This window comes from Gopherus evgoodei, chromosome 10 (genome assembly GCF_007399415.2).
Source record: "Gopherus evgoodei ecotype Sinaloan lineage chromosome 10, rGopEvg1_v1.p, whole genome shotgun sequence".
Taxonomy (NCBI): domain Eukaryota; kingdom Metazoa; phylum Chordata; order Testudines; family Testudinidae; genus Gopherus; species Gopherus evgoodei.
In genome coordinates, this window is record NC_044331.1 from 68,695,002 (window position 1) to 68,718,937 (window position 23,936).

Genomic DNA, 23,936 nt, shown 5'->3' on the forward strand with positions numbered 1-23,936 from the left:
CTCCCTATAGAATTACACTCCACAAGTCATGTACCTGGGAGTCAAGGTGGATCTCTCTGCTCCCTTCTACTTCCTGGGCTGCTCCCCACAGGATTACACTCTGCAGGCGAACCACCTGAGAGAGTCATATCTAAACAAGGTCCTGTCTAGGGACTCCTGCAGGAACCTTCCTGCTCTCGCTGGTCTTTGTGCGGATCAGGGATCTATCAACTGATCCCTGGTCTCCCAGCCTCAGCTGGGAAGCAGCTTATTAGTCACAGATTGGATGAGCGCACAACTCCCCTTAATGGCCAGCCATCTGGTGACAGTGCTTTACAAGCACATGACAAAAAAGTGGTCCTTGACCTAAAGAGTTTACAAACTGCATAGAAAGACAAGAGATGGTGGAAGTGAGGGGACACACAAGAAAACAAGAAATGGTTACAAACAGCACGATAAGCAGTGTCACTGCCCACCAGCTGCCAAGCTTTTTGTAGGCTTCATCACAGAGCAGAGTTTGAGGAAGGGTTTGAAGGAAGACAGTGAGGTGGCTTTGCAGATGTTTATGGAGAGCTCTATCCATAAGCACAGGGAGCAGCATGTGAGAAAGCACAAAGGGGCTTATTAGACATTGTGATAAAGTGGCAATTAAGACTGACACTGTTGGCAGAGCAGAGTGGAGTCAACATTTCAACAATAATATATGGAGATATACCTATCTCATAGAACTGGAAGGGACCTGAAAGGTCATTGTATCCAGCCCCCTGCCTTCACTAGTGGGACCAAGTACTGATTTGGCCCCAGATCCCTAAGTGGCCCCCTCAAGGATTGAGCTCACAACCTTAGGTTTAGCAGGTCAATGCTCAAATCACTGAGCTATCCCTCTTCCCAACTATGCATAAGAGATGATAGGCAGAATGGAGATAAGCCATGAAGGGCCTTAAGAATGTAGAACAGTATTTGTGTTTTATGAGATAGAGCAGGGGGAGCCAGATTTAGCAGTCATGACAGTTCACCTGCTCTTTGATTCACCCACCCCCTTCTTTAATTCCCTGCAATTATTCCTCACCTCAGGCCAGAATGAAGTCATTGGGACTTTTCTTGTGAATAACTGCTCACCAGTGTAAGCCAGGAGTTCACAATTAGACCCATAGTGATCTTTGACAATTTCTATTTGATAGAATGGATTTTAATATACTACATTTTGGCAAAAAAAATTTTTTTAAAGGCTGGACAGCTCCTTTTTGATGCAATATTTGGTATGGTGCAAGAATCTAGGAAGTGGACTTGCATCTTATACCATTTCAGCTCTCCCTGGTATGTACACTGCACAGATTTAGAAAAAGGTAACATTAAAAAAAACAAAAACCCACAACGGTCTACTGATCCAACCTTAGTTTTCTCTTCTCCGGAATATTTAATGCATATTCTCTTATTGATCGAACCACAGCCTCACTTTTCACTCCTGCTCTTTCTACAAAATTTCTTTTCGCTGCAGCAGGGGGTCTCGCAAAGCCATGATTGTTTTGCCGTCTATCTTGTGTTCCTCCAGCAGAAGTTCTCCGCCTTAAAATGGACTGATAACTAGGCAATTCTTGCAGAAAGGTAACAGATGGTGATGTATTATCTGCATCAGGAAGGAAGACTTCTGCCAAAAAACAAAAAACAAAAAAAAAAGAGGAAGCAAATTAACTTAAGTGTAAAATATAGTCAAAATACAACTGATACCACTAGGGGTAGGGAATGTACAATAACCATAGGGAGAAAGCGCTGCTGCGAATTGCAAAAATCCTCTCAGCATCATGAGGGTGGAAAGGTGTTCAATGGATGCTCTAGGCCAGGGGTCGGCAACCTTTCAGAAGTGCTGTGCTAAGTCTTCATTTATTCACTCTAATTTAAGGTTTTGTGTGCCAGTAATTCATTTTAATGTTTTTAGAAAGTCTCTTTCTATAAGTCTATAACATCTAACTAAACTATTGTTGTATGTAAAGTAAAAAAGGTTTTTAAAATGTTTAAGAAGCTTCATTTAAAATTAAATTAAAATGCAGAGCCCCCAGACTGGTGGCCAGGACCTGGGCAGTGAGAGTGACACTGAAAATCAGCTCACATGCCGCCTTTGGCACGCATGCCATAGGTTGCCTACTCCTGCTCTAGGCAGTGAAAGTACAGCTGGCACAAGGAGTTTGAAAAGAGCAAGTATGCTACAAATCATGCTACAACCCTGCAAAGTCCAATTCCACAGCAAGATTCAGCAGCATAATTTGGTCCAATCTACACTTCAAGACCAAACTGTATTTTAGCCACATCAGGACCTACTGGTCTATAGCCTATAGATATAGGCATCTGCTAGGTAAGGCATAAGTGTAAGTTAATGAAGTAACACAATGAGCCTACAAACTTCATCGCCTGTAAGACAATAGCTTAGCAAAACTAATTGAGGCATAAGGCCCAAAAAGCCGTAGCATAAGCAGCTAACCAGGAGTCTCCCTAGACCATAAGATACCACAAGCTAGAATACTGCCATAAACAAATATGATTAAATTGCTGACAGGACCACAGGATGCCAGCTGATATCAGCTGTAGATATTTTAAATTAGGAACATCAGCAGATGTCTGACCACATGGTAACTAACTGACGTATACTCTGATAAGCTTGAGGTAAAAGGCCTAGTAACCTATGGGAGAAGGGCTCCCCAGGGTGAGGAAACAGATGAGGAAAAGAGGCTGAAAGCCCTAATGGGTATGCATTAGGCATAGTGGGAGTCAGCATAACAACATATAAAAGATGTATCCTAACCTGCATGCTGGGGCAGATGCCAGGGTGATGACCACTGGTGGTGGTGGTGATGAGGAGGATATGAATGATGACTAGTACTTTGGGTTTTTACATGAGGGATGGTCTGCATATACAAATGAACTAGATCCCTAACATCTGGATCATTTTGTATTATTTCTATCTACTTTACTGGGTTGGAGTGTTTGTGATTTTGTTAATTATGCTAATAAAACTATTGCACATTAAAAAGGCAAGTGTGAGTGTCTCTTCCATGCACAAAAGGCTTCTCAACTAATAACTCTGGTTCTGATCTTGAGACGGTACTTGCCAAACCACCAAATGTTAAATTAGGGATTCTAATCAATCAGTCAACAGACCAGGCAACAGTATTGTACTTGACTGCAACATGGTAGCTTTCCATAAAGTAGATGGTGTGCCAGATATGGCAATTTCCTGCAATATCCTTAAAAACCCTAGTGTATCTATTGGAAAGTTTATGTATCATGGGCTGGATTATATGCAACATCTCTAGCGGGGAGATGAGATGCAAAGCCTGGAAATTCAAAGGACTATCTTAAAATGGTACTAGACAAGAGTGGGCTTTTGAGACAATAAATGTGAAGTGGATTTCTTGGGCATATCAAGGGAGAAGTTAATGCAAAGTCCCCACCTCTGGTAATGCAAAAACCCAGCCCTCTAAAGCTATGCCCTAAGGAGAGGGTGGCTGTCTGCTGATTACCTGCTCTTGGAAGCTGGAGATCACTATCCTGAGCTGAATACAGAAACAGGCTGATCTGCCCAGTCTGGATTCTGATTGAGACAGCTATGAATTTGTAAGTCTGGAGAAAAGCCATTTGTGAGTTTTGAAGGACTGACATCTGGGGGAGGGGAAAAGGGTGATCTCAGGTAAGCTTTTTTGCATGCATTTATTGTTGTATTATGTTTTCTCTGTACTGTTTTCACCTTAAGAATAATGGTGCTTGCTTAGAATGAGCTGTGTGGTAACTTTCAACCGTTAGCTATTAATATGTTCATAATCACTGGGGAGGAAGAAGAGTGCAGATACTGGCTTGCTTTGGCACTCTGGCTTCCTTGGGATATGACTCTGTAGGGCAAGGGACCATGCAATCTGGAAATAACCCTGGCAAGAGGAGGAGAGATGCAGGTCTCTGCCCCAGAGAGGTGACAGCTGAGAGCCAGAAACATTTAAGTAGGTGCCATTGGTAGACCAGAGAGGGAATATAGGTGCAATTGCCCTGAACTGTGACATCCGGGACTGTCCACTCTTTCTTGAGGTTAAATTCTGCTCTCAGATTTACATGTGCAACTTTCACAGCAAACAACAGACAATCACAGCTTCTTGAACACTCCCTTTTACTCAGAGTTTCCATAAATATTCTCCATGGCGAAGAGGCACCTGCACAGTCCTAGTGAAAGAAACAAAGGACCTGGCTCTTCCTTGCCTCCTGCAGTCCTTCACAGCAGTGCAACACCCCTGGGTGTAAAACACTCCCATGCTTGTAGAGCAGCACCGCAGAACCTAGGAGCCCGAGTCCTGGCCCAGGGCCCCGCGGTGCTAGGCGCTGCACAAACGCACCCTCTGCTGCACTTGACACCCACTTCCCACTGGGGTACTGGCGGCAGGAGCCCCAGCCCCACAGTGTTGCCCAGAATAACGCTTCACCTCCCGCCTGACTGGCTCGGAGTCTCCCTGTTTTCAAGCTGCGTAAATGAAGAACGCGAAGCGTGAGAGGCCGGAGCCGAGAGGCCGCCCGGAGCCAGCGTTAACCGGCCCACGCGTGTCCCAGCCCGGCTCTCAGCCCAGCCCGTCAGGCTGAGCGTCCACCAGCGAGCGCGCGGCCCGAGCTGTTCCCACGGCCAAGCACAACCCCGGGCCCTGCGGCGCCGCCCGCCCCAGTCCCAGCCCCAGCCCCGCCGGGCCCCCGCGGCGCGGGTCTCGCAAGCTGCTCCGCAGCCAGCCTGGCGCGCCCGGGCTCCGGTGTCCTCCCCTCCCAGCGCCGCAGCCGGGCACCTGCCCACCTGGCTGAAGGCCCCTTCCGCTCGGCCTGGCTCCCGCCAACCCGCTCACCGTCATCATCGCTGCCGCCAGGCGGCTGCCGGGTCCCCGGCCCCAGGGGCTCGCTCATGCTGCCCGCCTTAGCCCCGCCGCCGCCGCCGGAGAAGCAGGAGCCGCGGCCCGGGCGGGGGTTCCAATTTCCGGGCGTCACAGAGCCAATGAGACGCGCGCAGCCGAGTGGATTGTGCGGTCAGTGCGGAGGGAGGGCCCCGTCCCGCACACCCCCGCACCCCTCAGCCCGGCACTTGTCTGGTGTAGGCTGCGCGGGCGGCCAGGGCCCGCAGCAGGGCCCCCCTCCACAGGCCAGGCTGGAAATAGGTACCTGTGCAGCCTAGGGGCCCCTCGGCAGGAAGAGGAAATAAAGCTAGTCCTAGGCTTGCGTTTCCGCCACCCCGTGCGCTGGGTCTCTCTTTTCTGGGTCTGCACAGGCCGAGGGGATCCTGCCCGCACAGCGTGTCTGTCTGTTTGCACAGCCGGAGGGGCGGGCTGCCCGCGTAACGTGTCTGTCTGCACAGCCCGAGGGGATCCTGCCCGCACAGCGTGTGTCTGTCTGTACAGCCTGAGGGAGCATCCTTCCCATACAGTGTGTGTTTGTCTGTACAGACCGAGGGGGGTGCCAGTGCTGCCCAGTAAGTGCTGTCTGTACAGCCTGAGAGGTGTCCTGCCCATACAGTGTCTGTCTGTCTGTACAGACTGAGAGGCGCCCTGCCCAATTATGAAATTCAAAACCATGTGAAAAATCAGGCTGGACTGAATTACTTCAGACAAAGAGAAAGTTCCCTCTCTCCTCCAGTGCCTTGCCTACTTGGAAGAGGTCACAAGGAAATCCCATAGTCACTGGAGCAGCAAACTGTACCTTTCCCAGCAAACTCCTATTCATTGTACCCAACATAACCTTCCCATTTAACAGACTAGGATCTGGTACCCTTCTTTATCTTGGGATCTAAGAGTTTTGTTAGGAGTTCAGCTGGAAGTGGGGATGGGTGGGAAAACAAAGTTATATAGGTCAAAACTGAGGCTCTAATGTGGACCTTTGAGACTCTTAAGGGAGCTCAGAGTGGAGGCTTTTGAAGGAAGGGAGAGGGATTAGATCTTGGCCCTTATTTCCCTTGTCCCAGAGGTCAGTAATGCCTAAATAGTCAGGGTAGCACTGTCCAGTGCTAGTGGAGGAATCTTTTGGAGGAATCTTGCCTGTGTCATGAGATACTCAGCTTCCAGCATTTCATCTCCAGCTCTATTTTTTCTCTTTCCTTCTGAGAATTTGGGTCTCTCTGCTGGGTATATTCTCCTCCAAAGTGAAAGCCAGCTCACATAAAGGACAGTTAGGATGGATAGTGGGCCTTCAGACCCTAAAACCCATCAGAGCAAGGAGTTAGAAGTCAGCAGAGTGGAATGACCTGCCAGAAATCCAGGGAAGAACAAAGTGATAGTTGGCCCCAGGTAGCTAGCTCACTAGGGCTGCCAGCTGGACACGGCTGGAATAAACTCACTGACTCAAGCTTTGGAACATGAGTAGCTTTTCTCTGATGATTTTTTTTTATTAATGATTTTTGTTTTATAGGGAAATAAGGACAGTGTACCTTTAAAAAGGTGGTTTCTGGGATCTAACTAAGGTATTAAAATCCCCAGTAATGACCAATGAGATTACATCATCCAGAGAACACATTTGTGAGGAGGGCCCAAAAAGCCTCTGGAAGGGGCTTGACCCAGCTGACTCAAGGAGTAGGTAAACCTGAGTAGAGAATCTTAAGCACTGCAAGGAATAGATTATTTTGTTACTGCTCATTTAATTTATTATACTGGACAAAATAGCTTGTTTTAAGAAGATTGCTCCTAATAGTGAAGGACACCTGGACATGTATAAACAGTACCAGTGCACTGACTTTTAACAGTATAAGGAAAGAAAAAATGACTAAACTCTAGTGAATTATCTTGACTCCTGAATTGTTCTAAATTAACCTGGATACTGAAAAGTATTCAGGGATAGCTGCAAAATTTGTCTTTGAAACCTTTTTGTATAGCAGCAACAACCCCACAGACTGTATTTTAAAATATTAATCTGATGTAACAGCTTCCTTCTTGTTCAGCTGTGCAATTATAAAGAATGTCTAGTATTTTATAGGCCCTAGCAAATGCTTGTGATCACTGTCTCAGTAAGGATGTGCTATACCTGATCTATTTATGCTTTTATCAGGGTTCCCTCCCCACTCTGAACTCTAGGGTACAGATGTGGGGACCCGCCTGAAAGCACCCTAAGCTTATTTCTACCAGCTTAGGTTAAAACTGGTATGCTGCCACCACCAAATGATTTAACAAGAAACAGAGACAGGACCACTTGGAGTTCCTCTTCCCCCAAAATATCCCAGCCCCTGCCCCAAGCCTCCCTGGGTCTTTGGACAGTGGAAAACTCAGTTCGGTTCTTAAAAGAAGGATTTTATTAAAAAGAAAATGTAAAATCATCTCTGTAAAATCAGGATGGAAAATAACTTTACAGGGTAATCAGATTCAAAGAGCCCAGAGGAACGAACCCCCTCTAGCCTTAGTTTCAAAGTTACAACAAAACAGGGATAAGCACAGGTAAGATTCACAAGTTGCTAGAGGGAGGTTTATCCCTGTTTTGTTGTAACTTGCCTGGCTGTTACTTACAAGTTTGAAATATGAGAGACTTGTTCAGAAAGATATGGAGAACATGGATTGATGTCCGGTCCCTCTTAGTCCCAAGAGCGAACACCACCAAAAAAAAAAGAGCACAAACAAAAGCCTTCCCCCCCCTCCCCAAGATTTGAAAGTATCTTGTCTCCTTATTAGTCCTTTGGGTCAGGTGTCATCCAGATTACCTGAGCTTCTTAACCCTTTACAGAAAAAAGCATTTTGGTGCCTCCGGCCAGGAGGGATTTTATAGTATTGTATACAGGAGAGTTGTTACCCTTCCCTTTATAGTTATGACAGCTTTCATGACTGCAAAGAAGCAGATAGAATAAACATGAAACTAAGAATAGGCCAAATAGATTTTTAATGTTTTCAGTGTATTGATCTTAGGTTTTGTAAAACTTATTCTTGCAAACCCCAAATTCTAGGTCAAATTTTATCAAACAATGAGTCCTTATTTCTGCTATTTACTCTGATAAGGTGGACCCTTTAAATTATTCTCCTGAAGAGTTACAATGGAAGCAGTGCAGCATTGGGTTTAAATAAAAGTATCTGTCTGTGAAACTGTAGTAAAAACTTTATAAAACAGAAGTGAGACAGTTTTTCTGTCTCAGTTGATGGAAAGGTACAAGGAAACAAACCTTGAAAATAATATTTGATCTTTTAGCTTTAATATAAACTAGAGTTGGTAGCAGAGGTAAGGAAATGTTTATATTATGTTTGACCTGAAAGTTTCCTTTAATCCTGTGCTCAGCTTTGCACAGAGGATTTATTTTCTGGAATACTTCATAATTAGATTTATGAAAGTTACCTGGAAGAGGAAAAGAAAAATACTGTATATTAATTTAAAGTGAAATGAAACTTGTGCTAATCCTGCCATATCATTTGTGAAAGAGATTCTAGTCAGAGATTTTCTAATTGTACTGACTGCATTCTAATAGCTAAACACACCTTTCTGATTGATTCTCTGTAGCAGACATGTGTGAGTCACCACTGGGTAATGCTATAGGCTTTCAGGATGATGAGGTGGTAATGAATCACAGATGGAAAGAGAAACTTCATAGATCTTCCACTTGTGATTGGTTACCTCAGCAGTACCAAATACATGTTTTCAAATTGCTTTATGAACACTAACTAATCTTCAAGCTACTCTATGAAGTAGATAAGGCAATCAGTCTTCCCCATGTCTAAAATGTGGATAACAGATAGAGATGTTGACTCGGCTAGGTGAAAAAGTATGTGGACATCCTAATGTAGTCAAAGCAAGTTGTAGCTTTAACACGGTACCTGGTTGAGAGAAACATGTTAATGCCTCTGCCCTAGGAAAAAGAGTGTATTTTAACACGGTACCTGGTTGAGAGAAACATGTTAATGACTCTGCCCTAGGAAAAAGAGTGTATTTTAAGTGGCCCAAGACCTCAAAATGACTGTCAGAGCTGAGCTTCTGACTAGATTTCACAAAGGGCAGTGTTCTTCCTCCTCTTGGAGCTTTTTAAAGTGCATTACACACTTATGTGTTTTCACAGATGGAAACTTCTGCATGGAAACAACTCTTTGTGTGTGTAATTACAACAGCGTAGCTCTTTGGCCCCCTCTTGTGGTAGGGCAGTAAACTTCTGAGAATCTGCCTAGTGGCTCTGAGCTAACAAAGCTGCATTGTGGCTTAAGTGAGGTTCCTGCATTGAGATCTTGAGATCCTGGATTTGATTTCTGCTGTTGACAGCACATCACCTTTCAGATGTTGAACTGTGGATAATCTCCAATCCATTTCAGGAAGTTTGAAATCACATAGAATGAAGCTTCTTATTGGTATTGTTGAAAAATGGTTTCACTGCTATTGCCCAGCTCTTGTCCTAACTCCATAGTATGTACACTAGAGGCTACTTGTGCCACAGTTACCTAATAATTCATTTTTACTGTGGTAGTGGCTAGGAACCAACCAAGAATGAATGCCCATTGTGCTACGCATTGAGCAAACATGGAATAAGAGATGGTACCCGCCCTGAAGAGCCTACAGTCTAAATAATGATACTTCTAATTACATCTTTATCATAAAGAATTTCTTTCTATACATGTTACTTTTCTTAGCATTAAGAACAATTTCCTGAATGGAAGAAACAGTGCAACTGCTACTTAAAAACACCATCCTTCTGAACTTACCAGAAAAGCATAGCTTTCCATGTGACACAAAATTATCAGGTTAATGCCCCTTTAAAATCATTCTTTAAATTACAGAATTGGTTGAAAAGGAACACATTTTAGTGGAAAATTGTCCCTTTTTACTGGAAAACATAGAATTTTTAAATGTTTTGTCCAGCTCTATACAATTATCACAGCAGCCTTAGAATCATAGAATATCAGGTTTGGAAGGGACCTCAGGAGGTCATCTGGTCCAACCCCCTGCTCAGAGCAGGACCAATCCCCCAGACAGGATTCTGTCAAGTGGGGCTATAGGAGAAAAGCCATGCATCTGAAATCACTTTAAATGATACTCCATGGATTCATAGGCTCCAAAAGCACAGGTGATCTCACTTTTTCCACATTATTGGTACAACACACTTTTCTCCAACGGCTCAAGTAAAGAGGAGTTTGAATGACTGCTGACCATAGACTCTCCTGTTGCAGTGTGCTTTGTCATCACAGGGCTGAACCTCCATCCAGCAGCAGCCACCAGATTGCAGGGGACATTTTCTCTAGTGGTTCTTTCACAATACAACATGGAAAAAAAATCAAATTCTTTCCAGTGAACTTCTCAATATAGGTCAGTCCTTCACCCTTTTTTCATTCAGTCCCACTACTCCCTTGCTTTAGCGTGTAGTTTGGTCAGTATGAGAGCAGTTCCTAATTTGGTGGTAAAACATAGCTTCAGGCTAGTGCTTTACAATCATGCTAAGAATGTGACCTTAAGAAAGGTGTATTTTTATGGCATAACTCTAAAATTTCATTTAAAAACAGTATATTTAATAAGGGCATCTAATGCAACATAAACACACCTTAGCCATCTCAGAAGCTTGTAAAAGCACCAACAGGTTGGTAACCAGCCAAAATAAACCTCTGCCATCAGAACAAAGCTTCAGTAACCCTTTAGAACTGCATGTCACAGAATTTATCATGTATGTCGGGCAACCCTGTACTGACTATTCAAGGTTGCTAGTTATTCTTTCATCCAAATATTTATAGAAGTCACAGTTTTCCAGTTGAGCAAAGAGCTTACCTCTTCCTTAGACCTTAAAAAGGTCCTTGTAAAAATTCTCCCTGTCCTCTTGTTAAAAGGGTATCTCATGCCATGCTAACAAAAAGATCTAATGGCTAGGATAATATACATACTTAATAATAGAATGTTTAAGAACAGAGATGGTATTGTCTAGTGGATAGGACACTGAACATGGTTCAGGGAACCTGGATTCTATTCCTGGCTCTGTTTCTGACTTTGGACAAGTTGTTTCCACTTTCTCTACCTTTTGCATCTATTTTGACTGTAAGCTCTTTGGGGGAAGGGTCTGTTTCACGATGTGTGTGTACAGACCTAGCTCACTACAGCCCTGATCTCAGCTGAGCCTCTAGCACAGCCATTACACAAATAATATGAAGAACAGAACCAGCACTAAATTCTACAGGTAGGAGCCATTATTCCAAAGTAACTTTGCTGTCTGTATCTGAGTAAGCTAGAGTCTTGCAGTCAAATGTTATTGAATCATTCATTTCAAGTAAAATATGTGTTTTATTCTAATTCTTTATTGAATGCTTTCAGACTCATTAATGTTCAAATTTATTTATATTAACAAACAGAATTGAATCAAATACAAGTAGCTGATGCATCATAAAAGGTGTATTAAATAAACTGACCTGTAATTTTAATCTGTTTAGAAACATAACATTTTCTAATCCTTGGCATCTTAGATGAAAAGTTTTTCATGTTAATAATATTAAAAAGAAAACAGCTAATGAAGACACCTCTCAACCTACTTTGCCCCACTTCTCAGAGTTTACATTTGTGAATTTGAGTTTTAAAGGAAGAAAGAGGAAAATTTGCCCTCATTGTCTTATTTAGCTCAGCCATTCAAATGACTACACTGTTATAATGCACTTGTATATGGCAGAATTTATTAAACTGACTCTTCTGGGTCCTGATCTTACTCTAAGGTTACCAACTTTCTAATTGCACCCCTGCCCTGAGGCCCCACCCGTTCACTGAGGTCCTGCCCCCTGCTCACTCCATCCCCCGTCCCTCTGTTGTTTGCTTATTTTCACAGGCTGGGCAGGGGTTGGGATGCAAAAGTGGGTGAGGGCTTCAGCATGGGCCAGGGATGAGGGATTTGAGGTGCAGGAGTGGGCTCAGGGTTGCAGGTTGTGGTGCAGTAGGGGTTTTGGGGTGCCAGATCTGGGTGACACTCGCCTCGGGTGGCTCATTGCACGGAGCCAGAACTTGAGTCAGGGCAGAGGCAGTGCATGGAGCTCCCCTGCAGTTAACTTCTTCTAGGAGCAGCAGGGACATATTGCTGCTTCCAGGGAGCCATGCAAAGCCAGGTAGAGAGCCTGCCAGCCCCATGCCAACTGGATTTTTAATGGCCTGGTCAGCAGTGCTTACTGGAGCCTCCAAGGTTCCTTTCCAACCTGCCGTTCTGGTCAAAAACTGGACACCTGGCAACCCTAAGATTCACTCCCATTTAAGTCAGCGGCAATGCTCCTGTTGATGTTAGTGGGTGAGGAATGGTGGCTAGAACACATTCATGAGCAGACAGAACTTGAATGAAGAGACAATTCAATCTGTTTGGATTATAATTTTTTCAAGGCAATAACTAATTCTGCACTTTTTTGTAAAGTCCGTAGGACTTGAATGACCTATTTTTGTGCCTGTCATGCTTTTTGCCATGCGTACAGAAATGTGTTTCAGAACTTCCAGAGTTCTTTTCTTAATTCTGATCCAGACTCACTGTAGGATCTTTGGGCATACAATGTTCAGTAAAGTTATGCAAGTGTGGAAATCTTTGCAGTTAAGTAATGAGTTAATGGCATTCTTAAGAGATATTTCAAAGGAAGAGAGAAAATAAGTCATAGCAGAGGGAGAATTGTACTATTATCCCCAACCTGCAGTGAGCTTCTTTCAGGCACAGCTATATCCCTGCAGCACGGGACCTCTGTTTAGCTAAACCTGATCAGTTTTTTAATCGAATACTATGGAAAGCACCCTGGGAACAGGCACCTAACAGAAGCACTTTTTTGTATAATGTTATACATCAAACTATATGAATGTTTCAGAAGTCTCCATGAAATACAGAACATACTTGGCATTGAGCATTGGCCCTTCAGCTGCAGAATCAGCCAGCGCACCTTCAGAAGGCAAGAAAAGAGAACCCCACCACTGCAGAAAACAAATTACAGCCAAGATAAACCCCAGTGCCAAGCATTACAAAGTGGGTCCAGCACTAAGACTCAGAGGTCTGGTCTTCAGGACAAAGGATATGTTTGAACATGTGTTAACTAATTAATACCCTGTCTGTATAGTGGCTTGGAGATGCTTCCCAGCACCTAGATAGACAGGCCCTGGCTCCATAGCAGCTGTGCGTGGCCATGGCCACATTGGCAGTGGTTATGTCTAGCCGAGAGGTGGCAAACTATGGCCCAGGGGCTGCATCTGGCCCTCCAGACATTTTAATCCAGCCCTTGAGCCTCCGCCGGGGAATGGGGTCAGGGCAGGCCGGGTGCAAGGATATTTTGGGTCCTAGGTGAAACTTCCACCTTGCACCCCCCCCCTTCCGGAGCATCGCTATTATAAACTTTAAGAAATGAATACTGCATATGTGGTATTATTCATTAGAATTAATACAAGGGGGTCAGAGGAGATGATCACAACAATCCCTTCTGGCCCAGGGAAACCAATGAGCAAGGAGGAGGCTGACAATGCACAGGGTCTCTAACCATTCTCAGGCTCTGAGTACTCTGCCCTCTGGGGGGACCCAGGAGCAAGGAGGGCAGAGCCAGGCTCTCCCAGGGAGCAGGTGAAGATCTCCCTGGGGTTCAGGGCTGGCTTCCTGCATTGGCACAGTGCCACCGGGAGGGTGTCAGTGTTTGGAAGTGGCACCTGCACCAGCCTTTTCCCCTCCGTCACACTACAGGGTTTAGTTTCACTTTCCCTGGCCCCAGGAGGCAGCTGCGCCCGGCCCCAGGTGTGGCGCATTGGAGGGCGAAGCTCACCTGAGCTCAGGACCATGTCCATCCTCCCCCAATGGCTCCGTCCCTCGGCTGTGCTGGTCACTGCACCCGGACGGCTGTCTCCTCCTTGCTCCGCCGTAGGCTCCCACTGACTGTCCTGTGCAGCGCCAGGTTTGTTTTGGAGGCCTCACTCCCCTCCCTGCCCCACTCAGCTGACTCCCGTGATGCTGGACACTGCTTTTTGGTGCCCCCAAATCTTGGTGCCCTAGGCAGACACCTAGTTTGCCTAGTGGCTACACTGGCCCTGGGTCAGGGGCTTGCCTCACCCTGCCACTCCAGCCAGGGAGTGGGGTCAGGGGCTTGCCCCACTCTGCGTGGCTCCCAGAAACAGTGGCATGTCCCTCCTCTGGCTCCTATGCATAGGAGCAGCCAAGGGGCTCCGCATGCTGCCCCTGCCCCAAGTGCCAGCCCTGCAGCTCCCATTGGCCAGGAACTGCAGCCAATGGGAGTTGCAGGGGGAGTGCCTGCAGACAGGGCAGCATGCAGAGCTGCCTAGCCATGGCTCCATGTAGGAGTTGGAGTGGGGACATGCAGCTGTTTCTGGGAGCTGTATGAGGTAAGTGCTGCCTAGAGTCTGCACCCCTGACCCCCTTCTCCACACCAGCCCTAGCCGTGATCCCCTTCCCACCCTCTGAACCCCTTGGTCCCAGTCCAAAGTACCTTTCTGCACCCCCAACCCCTTATCTTCAGCCCCACCCTAGAGTCCACTCCCCCAGCCGGAGCCCAGCCCCCAATTCTGTGAGCATGCATGGCCTGCCATACAATTTTCACATCCAGATGTGGGCCCTCGGGCCAAAAAGTTTGTCCACCCCGGTCTAGCCCCAGAGTACAGACCCGGCCGCCCCCCCTGCAAGGTACCCGCCCAACACCTACATGTTAAAACAGCAACAGCCCCGTCCACACTAGAGTTCCAGCCCGTGTTAGAATTCCCTCTTCCCCCCGCTAAACTCGCTTTTGAGGGGGTTACTGATCGCGCCCTAACCTGGGCCAGGCGGCTCCGCAGGAAGGGCTGAGCGCCCCTCCCTGAGCGAGAAGCACAAGTCCCCGCGGCAAGGGCCAGGGCGCACCCACCCACCCGAGGGCAGCTTCGGGTGTCCCGAGCAAAGCGCCCGCCTGCTTTGAACGCCGCCCGGCAGCCAGCGGAGCGATTCACCCGCCTCCCCGCCCCCGGGAGGTGCGAGCGGCCAGCGAGTCCCGCTGGATTTCCGGGAGTAGCGGCTCTGCAGGTGCGGGAGAAGCGCGCTGCGCTCTGCTCTGCTCTGCCCGGCCAGCCGGGGGGCTCGGATCCCCGCTGTGACTGGGCCGGCGGCGGTTCCATCCCGCCCTCTGCGCAGTGCAGGGCTGCAGCCCGGAGAGCGGGTCCCAGCCCACCTCCTGGGTAAGTTACAGAAGCTTCTCTCCGCCTCCCTTCTCTGCGCTCTTCCCCCAACGCCCCTCAGCTTACTCCGGCGGGGCATCCTGTATTACTGTACCGCAGGTGCATCCCCTCTGGGGATAGGTGGCGGCAGCAGAGTTTGGCTCTGACCTCACTGTCTCGGGGAAGGAGACCCGCTCTCGAACTCTTGGGTGAAAGCTCGGTCCAAGCTGTTAACTTTAGACTCTGTCATTCCAGTTCATGCCACACCAAGGCAACCATCTAAACGCTGCTTTGCTGATCTTTGGACCTGTTGACCCATGAGGAAGTGAAAGGAATAAATTTGATTGATGGGGAAAGTTCTGACCATCAGTGATAAAGAAATGTTATTGAAGAAGAGCAGGTTTATAGTTGTTGCCAACAACAATCAGTAAAGTTTACCAAGCTCTCAAGACCATGTAGGGATCTGAGGGCTATGGTTGTTGTGGATAGGTGATTTCTGTTGCTATTTTCAGTGTTTTAGAAGTTCATTATATTTTACACTCTCTCTCCCTCTCTATATGTCTAGAGAGGGAGGGAGAGCAGAAAGTTAGAGGTCAATGTACACCAGGATATTTTATAAGTCTAATAATATGGAATAGTACTGAGCTTCATATGAAAATGTATGTAAGTGCTATAAAGTTCATTCTCTAGCTCACAGCAAGATGTAAACACATGCAAAATATAATTATTAAAAAATTGGATTAAGACCTCCATGAAACAGGTAGGACAGATTATCTGAATGTTAAATTTAAAAAGCTAACACTGGCTTCTAAACCTTGATATTAACTTAGATGGACCAAAAAACCTCTGTATCCTATACACTCAGTGAAATGTTCTGCCTCTTTTAGACTAGGGGCTAACATGGAAATGTAGATCGGTGCAGGTGCTGTGTGCTGTTGGTAGCCTACTATACAGGAGGTCAGACTAGATCAGGGGTTCTCAAATTTCATTCCACTGCAACCCCCTTCTGACAATAAAAATTACTACATGACTCCGGGAAGGGGGACTGAAGCCTGATCCCCACTGCCATGAGCGGGAGGGCGAAAGCTGAAGCCCCCAGGGCGGAGGGCAAAGCCTGGAGGGATCCAAAGCCAGAGCTTGAGGGCTTCAGCCCTGGGGGGGCAAAAGCCAAAGCCTGAGCCCTGCCACCCAGGACTGAAGCCCTGGGCAGCTTCGGTTTCAGCCCCAGGCTCCAGCAAGTCTAACACCAGCCCCGGCGATCCTATTAAAATGGGGTCATGGCCCACTTTGGGGTCCTGACTCACAGTTTAAGAACTATTGGACTAGATGATCATCTGGTGATCCCTTCTGGCCTTAAACTCTATGATTCTGTTAACGACATGAAGGTCTCCAGGGCAATGACTCCACTGAGGTTTGATCCTGCTTGTATTGGAGTCAGTAGCAAGACTTCAGTTGGAGCAGGACTGGGTCCTTGCTGAATAAGCTGCAGCAATTTTCCTCCCCACTCTAGATGTTAACTCCTGTTCATTCATTTTAAAATAGTCGCTTCTTGCCAGAGGATGTTGTAAACGACAAGACTGTAACAGGTTTTAAAAAAGAACTCAATACATTCATGAAGGGTAGATCCATCAATGGCTATTAGCCAGGATGGGCAGGGATGGTATCCCTGGCCTCTGTTTGCCAGAAGCTGGGAATGGGCGACAGGGGCTGGATCACTTGATGATTATTTGTTCTGTTCATTCCCTCTGGGGCACCTGCTTTTGGCCACTGTTGGAAGATAGGATACTGGGCTAGATAGACCTTTGGTCTGACCCAGTATGTTCTTATGTTTTTAAGGGACAGAGTCTGATACCCTTACTGCAGTATAGTAGCAGCTGACTTCAGTTAGTTCCCCTGACTTCTGTGGGACTACTTGTAGAGTGAGGTACCATTCAATGGGTACAGAAAGCTAGCCCCTAGTTACAGGTTTTATTACAGTAGATAGCAAAGAATATCTTGCTCTTACACACTCTTTACCCTTCAAGGTCAGGTGCTCTCTATCAGCCTTGCACACGTACAAAAATTAGGTAGGCTTCTGATTATCAGTGATACCTTTTTTAAAAAAAATGTTTTACTTTTGCTATAAATATAAGGGGAGTGTGCAATTTGTTGACTTTGAATAAGAGGTCACCAACCAGAGAAGGCTGAGAAACACGTAAGTAGAGGATCAAATCAAAACACTCAGACTTTGATGCAAACGCTTTGGCTGCTTTAGTCTGAGAGACCTTGATTCACTGGAATAGCACCTGTTCATTTGCTAAAGTTGGTTAGCCACTACAGCCCTGTAGTTTGACAATGACATATTTGTTACTGCAATGTGAACATCCTATACAGTGCAATCTGACTTAATTTGTACAGAAACTTGTCCTTTGCCCAGAAAGGGATTGTTAATCAAATTACCTCTGGTAGTATGATATTACAGTTACTGTACTGGACCTACAGAGCTAAAAGCACAAGCAGTTCCACCTTGAGCTATGTAGCTAAGTCTTTCTAGCTGGGGCTGTATCAGATTTGTATCTTCTGTGGACTGAGTACCGAGGGGAATGGGTAATGCACTCACCAATGTGTTACACTGTATTTTCAGTACTCATGTCTCCTTTTAAAAAGCAATTACATTTTGTTGTCTGAGAACTGGATACAAGGAAGTGGACAGAAATAGCTATGACAAGTGGATAGTTTTTCTGTTACAAAACATAGTTTTCTATGTACTGAAATCACTTCTGAACTCATTCATTACAACTCTGTGTGTGTGTGTGTGTGTGTGTGTGTGTGTGTTTCCCCACTGGAGTCTGATGTTTTAATTTTGAAAATAAATGAACTCCCAGAGGTAGCCACACAGTAGTGAGGTTACATAATTCTAAAAAGGAAGTTGGGAAAGGTATCTTTTGAAGCTTGAAGACAGTAAATGTCTTTACCATTCTTATAAAACTATAACTTCTTTAATTTACATTGGTCTTTTCAATTGGACTAGTTGATGAGTCTCTTGAAACTGATACATCTCATTAAATTATAATCTGAAACTGGCAACAAAATTGGTTAGGTTTACCTTACCAGTGCAGAATAAAGAAGTTGATGCAAAACAAAAGGAACCATTCTATTAAAATTAAACATACAATAGTTAAGACTTTTTACCATATTGTTGTACTATGATGTATCTTTCCATGTATAGTTATCATTCCAAACTTTCATTTTCTTTTGTCCAAACACAGTTTTTTCTAACAACAGTATTCTGTTGACTGCAGCTGTCAGTGCTGGCTAGTGGAAAGTAGGAGTTGCAAGATTACTATTTATTTTTAAATGCAGACTCAGTTCTGTTCTGTTTCATAGAATGCATCAGTGCGTAGTTTGGAACGGACTCATACTTACATGTGATCCTATATATAACCGTGATGGGTGCCTTGGAAATAATCATAACTGGTTTGATCTAATTATGGGCTGGATAAAGTCTTCGGAGTTCTGTGTAGGGGCACAGAACAAGATTCAACTGATCTTCCTTCTGATTCTTTAGCAGAAATCTCTCTCCTCGCAGGATTCACAATTTCTTACTCATACAAATCTTTCTTTTTCTGTCTGATGCATCGCCCTACCTTTCAGTCTGGTTATTTCTAATGTTAATAGTTATAACATTTTAAGACCTCTTTTTCCCAGTCAGAGGAAGTTTGCACAGAATGATGTAGCCTTTTATTTTATTTAAAGTGAATTCTGTAATGTGGTGTTACAGCACTGTGAGTTTGGCTCTGGCGGCTACAGTTTCAAGCTTAACAGAGTGAAAGTCACCTCTGCTACTTTCTTTAGAGTGAGTCTCTAGGAGCACACAAAGACCAAGGGTAGTGACCGCACATACATTCACCAGTACAAAGTCTAGTCTATTTTACAAGTTTTATTAAAGTTACAATGAAAATTATGACTACCCAAGCGCATAGAAATTCTATATAGACCTATGCACAAGTTGCAAATATAGTTATACTCACATCCTTAACAATAGTGTTAGGGTCTGATGGGTCTCCCATGGCTTGATCATCAGTAGAGGGAGGGTTCCTGCTGGAGTCTCCCATAGGGAGCTCAATTTTCCTGTTCTGGGCATCCCCTTTTTACAATATGATTCTGTCTATACCTACATTCTGCGCATGTCCATAAAAGTGTCAGCCCTTTTTTTTCTTATCGGTTTGTGTCCCCTAGAAACTTAAGAGACCCCAATTTTCTATAGGCTGTGTAAGTTCCCTTTGTTTTCATTAGCACTGACACAGAACCTAAATCCTGTGGTTAAGACACATCTAAGACAGATGCGCCTTTAAACTATTTTTATGATCTAATATTAATCTTCTGGGTAATTTTGCGCAATATTACCACTTGGAACCTCTTTTCCCATAATCTTAAAGTATCGGGTTATTTTCTGGTCGCTTATGTCATCATTTCTTGTTTCCAAAGCCTGACATAGCTAAGCTAAAGTCTTGCAGGCATCAACCTACAGGTTCTTGTATTTCAGCTTGTCTTACTTATGTCTAATACTTGGTTCCACTCAATGCTGATCAATCTTATCTTTTATAATCCTACAAATTCATTCTACTTAACATACAATGAATATATATGATAACATCACACAATAAATGGATAATAAACTACAATAATTGGCTTCAATGGGTTGAGTTTTTGTAGATGCCTTATACAATAGAATCTGAGAGTTACGAACACCTCAGAAATGGAGGTTGTTCATAACTCTGAAATGTTTGCAACTCTGAACAAAACATTATGGTTGTTCTTTCAAAAGTTTACAACTGCACATTGGCTTAATACAGCTTTGAAATTTTAGTATGCAAAAGAAAAGAAAAATGGTGCTTTTAACCTTCTTAATTTAAATGAAACAAGCACAGAAACAGTTTGCTTACCTTGTCAAAAAAAATGTTTAAATTATTTTTTCAGTAGTTTACATTTAACACAGTACTGTGCTGTATTTGCTTTTTTGTTTGGTCTCTGCTGCTGCTTCATTGCCTACTTCCAGTTCCAAATGAGGTGTGTGGTTGACTGGTCAGGTCATACTCTGGTGTTCATAATTCTGAGGTTCTACTGGAGTTTCTTTTAAAGATGTTAGGGAAGAAAAATAGCAGGTGTCACATGCTGGGGTCCACAGAGGATAAGTCCACAGAGGATAATAGTCAGAACTGGTTTAGTGGAGTTATTCCTTTGGCTTAAGTCACACCGGCCTGTGTCTTGATGCTGAAGGTCCTAGGCATCCCCTGAAAAATCATTCTGTTCCCGTCAAATCAGTAAATATTACTACTGTATATTTATGTTTAATAAAAGCAAAAAATAATGGGTTGCATGGACTCTGCTCTTGATCAAAGTATACCAAAAATTTCATATTTGCATACAGAGAAGTTACTTTTCAATGCCATTCTGTTATATTGATACTGGGGATATTACTACGCAATGCAGGGCAAAGTAAGAATGGCATAGGGTGGCAGCTAGCCAGAGTTCAAAATGGAAGAAGGGGATAAACAGTCCACAGTATAGGGGCGGTTAACCATTTTACTGTCAATCCTCAGTCGGTAATGGAGTATGGAATAGACCTTAGCTCTGGACATGAAGAGGAAAAAGCACATGCATTCCAGGGCTTTGCAATATCTTCAAGAATTACTGCAAGAACCTCAAAATTAGGTAGTGTCATGCTACTCTCATGCTGCACTGGGTTCTAGTCTGGTGAGTTGGAATAGATCATATGGTATATATTTGATTAGCTGGGCCTGTCTCATGTCATGTGACCAAGGAATCAGGCCATCTCAGTAGGAGCCCTTGCTAGCTGATTGGTCAGAGAGGTTGTGTTGTGGTTGAGCTGTGATCCAGTGGCCTTCTGTAATTGCCCAGTTCAGGCCTGATGATGCAAGGTGCAGCACCCTTGGGCTATTGGGTCCTTTCCAGAGAGCACCCCACTCTGCAAACCCCATTTGAATCAAATTTGGGTCCACTTATCTGGAGTGGCTGAAGTATGAGTTACGACAGTGCCTTAAAAACACGCATGTGTGCATATGTGCACACATCCTTGTGGAATGGCAAGGAAAGGACCATCTGTACTATTGCTACTTTACAGTTTCAAATTCTGTATTACAATGATGGTTAACTCAACAGTCCCAAAACAATGAGGGAAACAACATTAGCGCATGAGATATAACTCATGTTCTATACTCTATGCTGCATCACTCCAGGATTATCTTCTCAGACTGTGTGTGTGGTAGGTGAAGTCTGGGTAGACATGGCAAGAAATGGAAGTAGTGGTACAGTGTCTGAATCTTGCTTACTGTTCTTATGAAAACCTAGCCATTTGCACTGTGCTTGATTTATGAAGACTGGCAGGGTGGGAGAGAAAAACGTGGCCATTTAAAATCAGTCAGCTGGCTGCACAGACTTGCTCCTGCCAGTTTGGAAACTTGTTAAGTCAAAAATTAAAGCATCAAGGAAGCAAGAAACAGATTAAAAAAGAGAAATATATTTCTAGAAGAATCTCTAGTTTCTAGACAACTGAAAATGACTTTGAAATGTAAGTTTAGCCCTAAGAATTATTATAGAGGCTTCACTTTTTGGGATGGGGAGTCTACATGTGTGGGGGCGGAATAGGGGAAGAATATTGTGATCTTCATGAAATTTAGTAAATTATTTGTGTATGTTGCTTATATGCACCCCGTTCAACAAATAATTCTAAATACCCTGTTTTAGTCCCATAAAAGTCAATAGGTCTTAATCATATGCTTAAGGTTAACCACATTTACATGCTTTTCTGAATAAGGCTTGGCTGCTGAACTGTGCTGAAATCCGGACTCACTTTCCCTCTCATGACACTTATCTCTCACTTATCACAATCAAATTGATTGCCACTAAAACTAGCTGTCCTTCGTTGTGAAGTCACTGGATCTTTCATAACATAAACAATTCAGTCTTTATCTATCTTGAAACAAAGGTCCAGTGTAATAGTGAAAATAACATCAAGGTCTCAGATACACCTGACAGCGTAAATAAAACCAGATCCTGAAGGAAAGTCAAGTCACAGCATTTGTTGCCATGGACCTAGTCTTCCACCCACTTGCGTAATTGATAAAGTTCCCACAGACATCTGTGGTCCATGAATCAGCCTTTTTTCATGGTTATCTTGCATAAACTTCAGCTCAAGTGCTTACCAGAGCCTGGCTTCCTCTTAGAGTTTTATCTCACAGGGTCTGACTGGTTTTGTCCCTAGTTATTTTGCTTCAGAGAGAGACACTCCATTAGATACCACTGTGTTGGATCAAATAGGACTTGCCTGATCTGGTGAGTCAGCAGAAGAGCAGTGTAGAATCCTAGAACCTGATACCCTGTCACAATATTAATCTCTTTTAATATCAATTTCAGACTGACAAACTAATTAAAATGTGCTAGTCATGAGAGATCTTTCTATATGGAACTGGGCAGAGTATACTAAACAGGAAAGTAATGCATAATATAAAAACTCAGAGGGTGACAATGAGGAAGGAAAGAGCCGGGCCTTATATAAACTAAAGGCTACTTGTAGGAAAGGGTGTAGTTTAATCTGCTATATCAAATATTGGTGGTTCTTGGATGACTGACATTGCTTTTGTGCTTGGTTATTAAGTAAAATATACTGTGGTACTTCCTTATAGCTCAAACTACTCTTGTTGACTTTAAAAAAAAAATAAGATCTTCAAGTTAGCTTCTAGATTGGCTTCTTTTTTTAACTTCAGGATTTGTATAACTACAACCTGACATTGCTAGGAGTATAATGGCAGCACTTGGTCACGTCTTAACTAATTTGTTTAAAACTTGATAAGACTGGATGTGCATGTTTACTAACACCTTCCTGTGTAATTAACATTCTACCTGATGATTAGTGTCTACAGAACGAAATCCCCATATCTGCAGAACTAGGTCCTGGAGCTGCCTTACTATATGCATTTTAGAGAGAGGGAGGAAAATATGTCTATTCTTTTGTATCTTGACCCAGAAAAAATGAGCCTGTCGCCTACAAAAGGCTCTGAAGTTCCTGAACTTTGTAATCCCAGAGGCTATTTACTGATCGAAAGGAAAGTGCCCACTCCCTAATGGCTGTCTATCCATCTTATATGGCCCCCATTACCATAGTATGTGAGCATCACCCAGCCTTTAATGTATTTAGCCTTGCAACAGGTCTATGAGGTAACAAATTGCTGTTATCCCCATTTTACTAATGAAACACAAGTGACTTTCTGACCATTAAATAGGGAGGCTGGTGAAGAAAGGACTTGAACTCAGGTTTCTTGAGTTCTAGGCTAGGGCCCTAACCACTGGACCAGCCTTCCTCTCTGTAAAGCTGAGACTTCCTGAGTGACTCAGTAATGCCCCTTAATCTCTCCCGCCACTGCCTTCTCCTTCCTTTCCCTCCCCTCGCCTCTCCCAAACAGTAGTTGTTCTCCTGTGAACATTCATTCAATCAGAGAAGAATTTTCGAAGTTAGACTAGTGTAAAAATATTTAGCTCCTGCTGACAGAGAGGATCACGTCAGAGGTCAAAGAGTAGGAAGGTGTCACATGACCTGACAATGACCCCACACTTCCTCTCTAATGAACCTTGGTGAAAAGGCAATAGCCTGGGCCCCATTCCACACCAGCTCCTCCTGGAAATTCATGGAGAGATCTTGGTATTGGTTACATTAGCAGAAGCTAAAGAGAATGGAATGGAGAGCTGTGGGGCATGGGACCTACCTTTTATGAGTTTGTCTCTCAGGGTTGCTCTGCAAGTCCTCATGGCTGAGTTTTATTTTTTAGGGGGAGCAAGAAGAAGAGGTGGTATGTGGGTTTTTGTGTCTGGCTGACCTTTTCCCATGG

At 44.3% G+C, this 23,936-nt stretch overlaps 2 protein-coding genes across 13 annotated transcripts in view; one reads left to right on the forward strand and one right to left on the reverse strand.

The window, feature by feature from the left end:
- Positions 1-16,250, reverse strand: part of TMC7 (transmembrane channel like 7) — a 35,354-nt gene extending 19,104 nt beyond the window's left edge. The window contains exons 1-3 of one of the 5 annotated variants that reach the window (XM_030576905.1): positions 15,220-16,250; positions 13,677-13,791; positions 1,372-1,627 (exon numbers count right to left, since the gene is read on the reverse strand). In XM_030576905.1, the coding sequence (XP_030432765.1) occupies positions 1,372-1,627; positions 13,677-13,698 (278 nt within the window). In that variant the 5' untranslated portion in view covers positions 13,699-13,791; positions 15,220-16,250. Of the gene's footprint in view, positions 1-1,371; positions 1,628-4,844; positions 5,131-13,676; positions 13,792-14,567; positions 14,785-15,138 lie in introns of those variants that run through there. The other 4 variants (XM_030576901.1, XM_030576904.1, XM_030576903.1 and 1 more) reach the window with 4 other exon arrangements.
- Positions 14,170-23,936, forward strand: part of TMC5 (transmembrane channel like 5) — a 46,705-nt gene continuing 36,938 nt past the window's right edge. For 5 of the 8 annotated variants that reach the window (XM_030576891.1, XM_030576895.1, XM_030576900.1 and 2 more), the window contains exon 1: positions 14,984-15,072. The gene's annotated coding sequence lies outside the window, so the exon portion shown is untranslated. Of the gene's footprint in view, positions 14,251-14,983; positions 15,073-20,091; positions 22,387-23,936 lie in introns of those variants that run through there. The other 3 variants (XM_030576893.1, XM_030576896.1, XM_030576894.1) reach the window with 3 other exon arrangements.